The sequence below is a fragment of the Anthonomus grandis genome, chromosome 17, assembly GCF_022605725.1.
Source record: "Anthonomus grandis grandis chromosome 17, icAntGran1.3, whole genome shotgun sequence".
Taxonomy (NCBI): Eukaryota; Metazoa; Arthropoda; class Insecta; order Coleoptera; family Curculionidae; genus Anthonomus; species Anthonomus grandis.
In genome coordinates, this window is record NC_065562.1 from 14,973,768 (window position 1) to 14,986,208 (window position 12,441).

General features: G+C 26.8%; 1 protein-coding gene across 4 annotated transcripts in view; it reads right to left on the reverse strand.

The window, feature by feature from the left end:
• Window positions 1–6,535: 6,535 nt before the first annotated feature.
• The window catches only part of LOC126746053 (complexin), a 361,290-nt gene continuing 355,384 nt past the window's right edge, over window positions 6,536–12,441 (reverse strand). The window contains exon 4 of one of the 4 annotated variants that reach the window (XM_050454152.1): window positions 6,536–7,937. In XM_050454152.1, coding sequence (XP_050310109.1) covers window positions 7,864–7,937 — 74 coding nt within the window. In that variant the 3' untranslated portion in view covers window positions 6,536–7,863. The remainder of the gene's footprint in view (window positions 7,938–12,441) is intronic. The other 3 variants (XM_050454151.1, XM_050454150.1, XM_050454149.1) reach the window with 3 other exon arrangements.

The window sequence follows — 12,441 nt, forward strand, 5'->3', positions numbered from 1 at the left end:
CAATATATTCCACAAATGTTCTTTCATATTAGTCATGAATGTTTTGTAAAATGTAACAACAGTTATAATAACGTAGTGGCAAGAGCGAATATTCAAGGAATATCCTTTAATTAATCTATGAATATCTCGTATTCGTGGACTTGTTTAACTATAATATAATAATTAAATATTAGAATTAATAAATTGTAAATAACCCAGTCTATAGAAAAAGTGAATATTCAAGGTATATTCTTTCAATCCTAATAAATAAAAGAAATATTCAGGTATAATATCTATTTTTGTATGAATAGAATTATTAAATTGTTCAGAGTTTTGCCATTACTCATAAGAAAAAGTAAACATTTAAAATATTTATTGAAACTTTATATTTGTGTAATAAATGAAGTTAATAAAAATATTCATGTAATAATGTTATTATCTGAACATTTTTTATAGTAAATTATTTGTAATATTTTTCTTATTTCTTAAATACTTATATTTAAATATTCCAATAAATTTAGTTGAATTTAATGGAATCCAAGGCAGGAGCCAATATTGTAAAAATATTCAAGGAAAATTTTAATAAATATTCGTATAATATATATTAATTTGCACATATGTCATTTGAATAATTACTAGTTATGAGTATTTTGAGTGAATATTTTACTCTCAGACAGGGTTGAATATCCCAAGAATATTCTTTTAAAATCTATAATATTCTAAATATTTATTGGGACTGTATGTTTGTGTAATAAATGTTACAAAAATAATAAATTAATCAGAATATTCAGGTAATATTGTGTGAAGATTTTTTAAATTTTATTCCTGGGAATATTTACTTATTTCTTGCAAAAATTTATTTAAATTTAATGAAATCCCAAGCAATATTGAAATCTGAATACATATTCGAAATATTCCAGAAAGTTTAGGAATAATAAATAAATATTAAATCTACACAGATGTTATTTGAATAATTACTAATTATGAATTTTTCTTTTGAATAAATAGTTTACTTCCAGGCAGTAGTGCATATTCCAAGAATATTCTTTCAAAATATCAGTAAATATTTAAATTATTTATTGAGACTGTATATTTGTGTAATAAATTAAGTTATTAAGAATATTCAGGTAATATTGATTATTATCTGAATATTTCTTAAATTATATTCCTAGGAATATTTTTCTAATTTCTTGAATAATAAAATTTAAATATTACAAGAAATTCAGTTGAATTTAATTAAATTCTAGGTAGGAGCGAATATTCCAAGAATATTCTTCCAAAATATCAGTAAATATTTAAAATATTTAATTTGTGTAATTAAAAAAGGTAATAAAAATATTCGTATAATACGGATCATTGTCTGAATATTTCTTATAGTGTATTCCTGGAAATATCTTTCTTATTTCTTAAATACTAATATTTATATATTCTAAGAAATTTGGTTTAATTTAATGGAATCCCAAGAATATTCGAAGAAAAATATATTTCCAGAAAATATTCGCAAAATATTCAATATTTTGGAACACATAATTTTGTCGAATATTCTTTAATCAAACCCACAATTTCTTCCAAGAATACTCTTAAAATATTTCAAAATTAATGGATTTTCTAAATTTCTTTTATAATTTAAATAAATTTTATCTTCAGAATTTAATTTTCTCTAGGAATTTTATGAGATGTATTTAAAGACCTAATTTTATTCTGCTTGAACGTTTAGTGAATAAATAATTTCATAATTATTGAGAAAATTTTAGAACTAAAATCTTTACAGAATATTCCTCCAGTCTTGGAACGTTATCGAAAATTTAAAAAATATTCAATATCTCCTGAAAATATTTAAAGAATATTCCAAATTGGTCACAATATCTAAAATTATATTCCATGTGACATAAATATTGTTATCCTGCTCGAAAAATATTTTAAATATTCATACACATCAAGATATATTAGGAATATATACAGAATAGTTCTTTAGTGTGTAAAAATTAAAAAAATTAGAATATTTTAATTCATGCGAAAAATTATGAAAATATAAACAAATATACATTTTTGAAGATATTCCTGGCATATTTATTAAGATATTTTAGGTTTATCAAGGAATATTCTTTGACCATACCTTTTAAGGATATACTTAAATCGTTTCAATTTATTTAAGTGGATACTTAGTGAATGAATATTTTCATACTTATTAAGATAATTTAAAAACTGAAATATTAAAAATTCGGAAATATTCCTCGAGCCTTGGAACGCTATCAAAAATCATCAATTATTTCTAAAAATATTGTTTAAATATTTAAGATTATTTCATTTACACAATTCATTATTCCCAAAACATTCTAAATAAATATTCCATATTATATGAATATTATATAGACGGTTTATGATTATTCTAGAGTTATTACATTTGGAATATTTTAAACAATTTTAATGACTAGAAGGAATATTCCTTAAATCGAAAAGCCTTTTTTTTAAATTTGTTAATGTGCATAAAATATTTAAAAATTCTTGAAAAAAATCACCTTAGGATATATGTTAGCTATACGATTAGAATATTTCGAAAACTTTTTTTAAAATCAATTTCCTCTATGAATGCATCCAGAATATTCCAAAAATAATGCCATTTTAATCATGAGATTAATCAGGAATAATTTAAAAATTAATTAAAAAATATTCACACAATTTACAATGAATTATTTAGGAGCGATTTGAAATTATTTAGTTCAAATGAATAGTTTCAGTTTTTCAAAGAATATTCTTATGATGTTCGCTTCTACCGGGGAGTATTGACAATATTAAGGACAATTTGCTAATTCCGCTAAATTTTTACGAAAATTAAAATTTTAATTACTTGAATAATTTTATCCCATTTATAGGATATTCATTAAAATTGAAAGAATATTCAACCCAATCATTTGGGCAAATTTGATTTTTGCAGAAAAATGGGATTTTTGCATAAGGTTCAAAAAAATATAAATTAAAAAAATAACACAAATAACGGATAGAGGAATGCGGTTATAGATAAACTGCACGATCGACGGATTCTGCTTTGATTGATTAGAACTTAACTGAACCGACAAATAGTACTTATAGGTCACAGACAAACCACATGATCACCGTACATTTTCGTACTTATTTTAATGAAATAATTATTATTAATAACTCTGTATTTCTCTTACTGTCCCATTACTTTTGACACATTAAAATACAATTCCTAAAAAATGCTTCTTAAATTAATTGAAACTCACGTGCAACTTATACATCTAATACATTGCATTGTTTTGCATTACGTAACGATTAAATATTTTCATGATTAATGGGTTATCTACTTAGAGTGTAAGTAACTTATTTCCAGAGCGTACTTTTTTTTTGTTGGCTTCACTTTCAAGACAAAGCAAATAAATGTTAATTAAAAACAATTAAATAAATAAGGCTTCACGTTGATATATCATCCAAATTCCTTAATTAAAGCGATAGAGGTGTTAGAGGATAAAAGCATTATATATTATGTGTCTTAAGACAATTTGAATTAAAAAATAAGAAATTTTGATAGATAAAATTGAACAAAAAGTCTTTTTGCTCAAAGAGTTAAAAGTCAAAATACTAAAATCTTAAGAACATTATTATTTTCTTATGTGAATAATTTCCAAGCAACTGTCCCTAATTCCAATATCCTTAGAATCTTATGGCAGTATCCTCTTTCCTTAATTTCCCTAAGGAACATCCCTTATAAATCTTTCAAATATTTCTTATTTTTCCATACAATTATTTTTTAATTTCACTTGCTTTATGACGCATGCTTAAAAATATTAAAGCTACGAAGAATCCACAATATCAGTATCTACATAAAAGTTTACATGCCTTAATACACTATAGAATGAAATATAGAGAGTGAGTCACCTTGCCCTTTAAAACAAGTTTTGCATTTCTCAAAAGACCCCCTATAGCATTTTTTGTTTCTTTTATATACAAATAATATTGTTGTTCAATTTTGTACCTAACCATCCTAAACGAGTATTTACACTTTAGTTTACATATTTATTATTATTGTCTTAAAAATTATTGGTATTTACAATAAAAGCGGTGGTTATTTACAGAAAAAAACGAATAACCGAGAGAAGACAATTTGCAGTAGAAGCGGCAATTATTTAGTAAAAGTTTAGTTATAAGCCAAAGTGTCGAATATAACTTACTCAATGGGGGGGAGGATCTTTATGAAAAATGCATAACTTTTTACGACTTTATTTTCCTAATAAATTGCGCTAGTAAAACCTCATTTTATGGCATGGAATATAATTTAGTACATCTTGTTTTAGATTTACAATCGTTAAATCAAAGGAAAGTACAAGAGGATGACTGTTAAAAGCACTTTTTAAAATAACTTATGCATAACTTAAATGGATTTGGTCAAGAATTAACCAATAAAGCACTTTTTTGAGCACGCTTGGAGGTTAGGCTATGACTATGATTCCTCTCAAACCATATTCTTATATAGGAATGTTTAATTAAGCAATTTTAACAAACGAGTAACTTTTTTAAAAAATTACTTAAACCTCTAAAATTACTTATGCATAATTTGAATGTATGTGGTGCCTGTTAGGTCAAAAACTGCATTATGAACGGCATGTTCCAGAACACTTAGAAGTTAGGTTTTGTGTTGCCATTTTGCATACAAAAGTTTTGGTTTTTTCCTTGAATTTATTTATGCATAACTTAAATGAATTTGGTGCCTAAGCTCAATTTCAATATTACCCCAAACTATCCACTACAAAAGTAAATTTTGGTTACATGTGATGCAATTTTTGCATTTAAATGAAGATACTGAAGATATCCTTGGTGATCGACGCATTTAGTACAATTTTATGAAGCAAAATTTGCTACATAATTTAAAATACTAAAAGAATTGTGTATCCTCTGAGGAATTGTACTAAAATAGTTTTATGTACATTCCTTGGTAATCATGCATCATTTTTATAATTTTTTTGTTCAATAAATTACTCTTAACAAAATTCTCCTTTTTTTTACGGGTTTTCCACGAGTTATGGGATTTTCCTACGTTTTTTTCAGATATTTCTACCCACGCTCGTATTCATATATTCCACCCATGTATGGAAATCTTGTATGTTTATGAAGCCTTTGTAGACATGTTATTAACATTTCCATATACAAATTTATGTCTTGAAGTTACATTTTAATTATACGAATAATGCCCTTAAAATTATTTAATAAAATGATTACCGTATTCTGTTAAACATAAAATTGATTTTTTTTTCATGTGAATCTTAATTTAAATATTTGAACGAATTTATTGAAACAATAATCGCGTCCGTTAAAATTATGCATTAAATTAATATTTTATCAAATTTTAATTAAAATAAAAATGCATTTCATTAGCCACTTACATTATGCAGAAGATCAACATTTCTTTATATAAGCCATAATTTATGCATTTTGTTAATATGCAAGATGCATTTCAGATTATTTAATAAAATGACTGTCATATCTATTAAAATTATGCATCATTCATGCATTTTACTACATTTGTTTTACGAAAAAGGTGTATTTTAAATTATTTGATTCAATAATTATCGTATCCATTTAAATTAAGCATACGAATATGAATCTTTATTTGAATATTAATTCAAAATGAGAATCGCGTCCATTGATATTATGCAATAAAGTTACATTTTTACCACATTTTCATTATGCAAAACATGCATTCAAGATTATTTAATAAAATTATCAACGTATTTATTCAAATTATGCAAAGAATAAAAATTCTTTCATTTGAAGTTTTATTTTAAAATATACCTGTTTTAATTAAATACTGTCGTGCTTATTAAAATTATGCATTAAATTAATATTTCATGAAACGATCATTGTATAAAGTAAAATTATGCAGAAGATGAATTTTTTTTTATATAAACCTTAATTTATGTATTCTATTAATATGCACGGATGCACTTCAAATTATTTAATAGAATGATTATCATATGTATTCAAATTATTCATTAATTTTAAATTTTATTTTAATTTACCTGCTTTAATAGAATTACTGTTGGGTTCATTAATATAATGCATCAAATTTAATTTATATTTCGTCAATATTTTAATTATACCAAAAATGAAAATTTCTCAATTTTAATAAAATGACAATCGCGCCCGTTAAGATTATGCATTAATTTCAAATTTTATTCTAAATTTACCTTTATTAAGAAAATCACTATCGTATCTATAAACATGATGCATTAAATATATAATATATGACATTTAATAGAACAAAATGGCATTTAAAATTATTTAATGAAATAATCATCGTATCCAGATCAATTTTTTTTTAATATTTTATTAATATGCATTGTGTCCATTTACATTATGCAATTAATTACAATCGTATTATAAAGTAAATGGATTTCAGGCATTTAGTAAAATAATTATCGTATCCAATTAAATTATGCATAAAATTTAAATTTTTTTATGGAAATCTTAGCTTCAACATTTTGGAATATTGGAATTCAACCATTAAGAATATTCATGAATTCGTTTTTTTTTCAATTTACCTGTTTTAATAAAATGACTTTCTAATCCAGTAAAATTATGCCTTTAAGCATAATTAATAGAGGTGCATTTATGAGTATTTAATAAAGCGATTATCGTTATGCATAAAATTGATTTTTCCATATTAATCTTAATTCAAACGTTTTAAGAAATTGATGATAACGTCCATTTAGATTATGCAAACATTTTCTCAAATAAACCTTAACTTAAACTTTTCATTTAAAGCATGGTTCTCTCCATTAGGCACAAACCAAGATTTCTATCTTAAATACAAAGAAAATAATAATTTTAATAAGAATCACGTGATCAACGCTTAAACAAATAACAAGAAGACACGTGACAATTATTAAAACCTATTTTCGAAAAACACTTAGGAGAAGCAACCTCAAAGCAATAAGTTTATATGATTTTAGATATATAGAGAGGCGGAGTATTAAACAAAAGAAAATACAGTACCTACTACTTGAAACAGCCACCCTAATTATACTACAAGTTTGAAAAGGATGGCAATACAACAATTCCACAAAATATTAGTACACATGCTACATCTAGAGTAATTACAGTAAAAGCATTAGAGTATGGGGCAGAAATACTGCATAACGCAACTGAGCACTATGCACTTTTTATTGCTGCCCCAGTTGCTTATAAGAGAAGTAGGAATTTGGATGACCAATCAAACAGTAGAAGAAGTAACGTGCTTTGCAGACAGAGATAGAGTTGTTCAAAGTCTCTAAGAAGTTTATTTTTTTTTTAGATATTACAATTATTCCTTCCACACGTTCGTTTTTAAAAAAATATACTCGCAACCGACCGGAAATCGCTCGTTTCCGGTCCGGGTGCATTTACCAAAAATTCAAATTTTGGCGCCGTACAAAAGAACATTTAAACTAATATATATGGTAATAAATACGTTTCGTCTAGCTACAAAAATGTTAACAATTTTTTTCTGTCAATTTTCACAAAACTACTACTACTACGCATAATAGTTTCGCTAGTAATCGTTTTATCGCAGTCTCTTTTTTTTATTTATTATAATATAAAGTGGGCATACATATCTGCTTGGCCTGGAAAATAGTCAATTTTTGGGGGGGATGAATGGGACCTATAACATCCCCATTAGCACACAATTAACGTATTTAACATCACAGGTGTAACTCTACAAACTAAATAATCAACAAATACGATTCGGAGGGGGGAGAGAGGGTCTGGGGTATATCTATGGTATATCTGTGGTAGTTCGGGAAGCCTTTATTGGCCCCGCAGTATGTGCCGCTGTAGTGGTGGTGGTGGTGGTGGTGGTGGTGTGATGGGGATGGTCGTGTCTCCATTTCATTGCATTACGCATTTACTTTCGAGCTGAGTTCTGAGCTCGTTTACGCTCGACTCTATTGTGTTCTTGAGTTCTGAAAGAGAGGCGAATGAAAATCAATTTTGAGGTTTGAACGTTTTAAGTCTGTGGGCCAAAGCAATTTTTTCAATATACAACGCAGATACATATAAACTCAATACTGGTAACATTGCGAGAACATTTTATAACGCGTCATAAGTTTATTTCACAGTAGAATTGGCGGATCTGCTTAAGATTAAAATATGGTTGCCCCATTTTCTTGGCTTTAAAATTTCAATCTATTATGTGTTATTAGTATTGAGTTTATAAATATACTCGTATGATATAAAATGTCTCTGGAAACCTTATCGATTGACTTGTCTAGGAAAATTTTAACAGTTTGGCAACGTAGCAAGTTTTTTTTAGGCGGCAATTCAATTATACACAAAATTATTTTTTTTTTCATACAAACCTTTATTTAGACATTTTGTTAAGATGAATATCGTGTCCATTTAGGTAAAGCATCATAGTTGTTTTTATACAAAAAAGGTGCATTTAACAGTAATTAAAAAAATGGTCGTCTGATCTAATTAAATTATGCATCAAATTAATATTTTTCCATATAAACTTTCTTATTTAGTTTCAATATTTTATTGATAATCGTGTCCATTAAGATTATGCATTAAATTTACATCTTACCACTGCCAGGAAATATAAATAAATTTTTATTATGTTCGAGGAATTTGAAATAAATTTTCCAAGCTATTGATCACATTTTCAATGACAAATACATTTTCAGTTTATTTCAGTAATTTGAATATTTGGTTTTCCAGGCAGATTTTATGGTTTTTAAATTTAATTTCGAGGAATTAAATAATTTTTTATTTTATTCAAGGAATTTAAGTATTTCATCATGCAAACAGATTTAATTATTTATTTTTATATATATATATATATATTCCAATAATTACAAATAGGTTTTTAGTATATTCCAGAATTTTTAACATTTTTTCCAAGTGTCTTTGATGTATTTGTTATTATATTCTAGGCTTTTGTACAAAAATTCCTAGACAATTAATTAAATTAATATGGCAATTTTACCTGTCTTTACATTTCTAAAATTTTTAAAACATAATTATTGCAGTCATATTATTCTGACAGTCATCGTTTATAAATATTTACAGTATCAGTGTAGGTGCATGATATAATATATATTTATTTTTTTGTTCTTAGTTTTCGGATTGTATATTAATGTTCTTTTATGAGAAAATTCCATATAGCTTATATAAGTTTGTGTAACTTTTTTTTATTGTAACAAAACTGTTGTGAAAATAAATTAAATTTTAGATTTATTTCTTATATTTTTCAGGTATGTCGAATTAATTGCTATTTTATTTCAAGAAATTGCGTATTTTTCCCAGACAGTATTTTTTATGTTTTTATGGAATTTTAAATAAGGTTTCATTTTATTTCAGAGTATGTAATTCCAGTAATTTGAATATTCCCATCTTCCAGGCATATTTCATGTTTTCTAAAATTTCATACCGGGAATTCATCTTCCAGGCTATTATATTTCAGGTATTTGAATAATTTTTCAAGCAGCTTTGATGTATTTTTTATTTTATAGCAGGCTTTTTGAGTAATTTTTTATTTTTCCAGGTATTTCAAACTAATTTTAATTTTATTCCAATAATTTGCATATTTCTTCTAAAGAGCTTTAATATATTTTTGCTAATTTCCAGAAATTTCAAATGAAGTTTAATTTTATTTTAAGAATTTGAATATTTTTTCTATCAACCAGCTTTGATGTGTTTTTTTAAATTTTATTCCAGGCTTTTACCTTTTAACATTTTATCGTGTTCATTTAAATTATGCTTAAAGTTGACATTTTTCCACATAAGCCTTAGTTTTAATATTTTGTTGAAATGATAAGCGCGTCCATTAAGGTTATGCGTGAATTCGATTTGTTTTTCTAAATTTACTTGTTTTAATAAAATATTTCTTGTATCCATTTGAATTATGCATTAAATTAAAATTTTACACCTCGATCTCTAAATAAGATATATACAAATTATAATAAAATTAGGTAAACTACATACATGTGTACATTTGTGGAACACACATCTTGCGCATATCGTTGAAAACAAAACGTACCATTGTATTTAATCCTCTATATTTTCACAATATTTTGTATTTTAATAAAGAGAAAATTGAAGTGTTCCTAATAATTAATACCGAAATATTTTAGTACTTTATGACTTTGTCACGTTGCCGAACTTCTTAAGTTTTTTCTTGACATAGATTTTGCATTGTCCGTTTAAATAGGAAAATTCAAAGAAAAAATAACTTGCTTACTAATCAACCTCAACCAAATTTTTTTCTATAGCTCGTTTACCCCGGAATCTCTGTATTTAGGAACTAAATGTCAATAAAATATTTCGTTTTTATTCCATTCATATATAAAATCTGTTTAAAGCATTATAATTATGATTTTTCTCCTATGAACAACCCTGAAATTAGGCATATTAACCCTCTTAGTCGAGGGGTGGGAATTATTGAAAAATTTGCCACTTCTGCTGTTTTAAGTCCAAACAATTAGAGAATGTATTTGACAAACTAGTTTTTGTTTGATGATTTTTTAAGGATTTTTTTTTCATAAATCCATGCATTACCCAATTATAAAATCAACCCTTGTATGCCGCATGTTCCCCATTAACTTAATAACCCTTTGATTAAATTCAACATTCCTCTTCTAAGGTTTTACTCCTTAAAAAAGTTAAAAAAGGGTTTGACTACATAAAAAAGTTACTAAATTAGAATAGCTCACCCCATATTTTTCAACCCCTGGACAAAACTAATTAATTAATTAATTAATTAATTAGAAAATAACTAATTTAGTTAATTAAAAACTTTTCAACTAAAAAACGCTGAAAATGCAGCAAAAAGTGCATCCGACGGCAAAACATTTCAATGCGGAAAAGTTTCCTCTATAAATCGCATATGAAACGTGTAACAAAAACTGCGCAAGTCAACTGAACTTTTTATTTAGTATTACCGCAGATAGAAATTGTAAACGGGGGTGGACATGTTTTATTTGGGTTTAAATGGGGAAACTATTAATAAATTCATTAAAAAAAAAACGCTTATTGGCCCACAGAAAATCAAACTTTTGTTTTGTTTTAAAGTGTGAATATGTACAAAAAGCCTCTGAACTTACCAGCTACGTCAATGAACGAACCCTTTGCATTCGTACTAATGTCTATTCTGTGCACGTACTACAAAATATGCAACTAAAACAAAAAAGCTTACTTACCATTGAAACAAATTGCAAACAAAATAAAACAACGAACACAATAACAAATATTTATTAAACGATATTTACAGTAAGTTTTTTTAGGGCCCGTTTAACACTTCTTTAAAACTTTGAACCTTAAAACAAAAATTATATAATAAAAGCGCATAAAGCAAAAAACCAGAATAAAAACCTAGACTTTTATATGTTTAGGAGCGTATATATTAGGCGCCCGTCATGCAATTTATCCGGCCCCGTGAGAGGCACGCACGACAAACCCTATTTAATGTCAGTGACTCCAGCATAAGCCAAGACTAAATTAGGTAAAATCCATGCAGTTTGAACCCTCAGAGAAAATGAGTAAAATTCATGCAGTTTGTCCAGCAGAAGTATGATCCAGTATTTGTCTCCTAAAGCATAGATGATGAAATAGGAGAATAAATTCAGTAAACTTCATGCAGTTTGTTTGATTAAGTTCGGTCATAAATAGAGCCCAGTATTTATCTTCAAAGGCACAGACGTGATGAGCCGAGCATAAATTAAAAAAAAGAAATCCATGCAGTTTGTTTGTCTCCCGAAAAACACGCACGACAAAATATATTTTATTTCAGTTTTGTTCCCTGAGGGACAGACGAGGAGAGACAAGCCAAAATGAAATAAAAATGATTTAACCTCAGTCAAAAAAATATGAAATAGTATTTATTTATATCTCCTGAGATAGAGACGAGACGATTACTTAATTTACGAGAGTTTACTTAATTTAGACTTGGAAATCTATGCAGTTTGTCCGGCCCGTGAGAAACTCCTTAAAACCCTTTTTTCAGTTATAAAGACTCAGCTCATACAAGGCGAGTCGAGCCTAAATTAGGTAAAATTCACGCAGTTTGTCAGGCCCTGCGACAAAAACTATTTAATGTCAGTCATACTTATGACCCTAATACTCGTTTCCTAAAACGCAGATGCGTTGAGCCTAAATGAGGTAAAATCCATGCAGCTTGTCCGACCCCACATAAGACACTTATAACAAACGAGTTTAATGTTATGAAGGTATTTAGTACGACCCAGTTTTATTCTTAAACTAAAAAGACTCTAAAATCCATGCAGTTTGTATGGCCCTGTGAGAGGTAAGGCGTGGCACGCTCAATAAAATCTGGTTACCTATGGAGATCAATGTGATGAATATGATGACCTAGGATGAGTCCTAGAATTTTAATGTAACCTATGTCCCTTAATTAGGTTACGTAAGTATAACTTTATTTTATGGATTTTGAGAACTTATTCCAAGCAA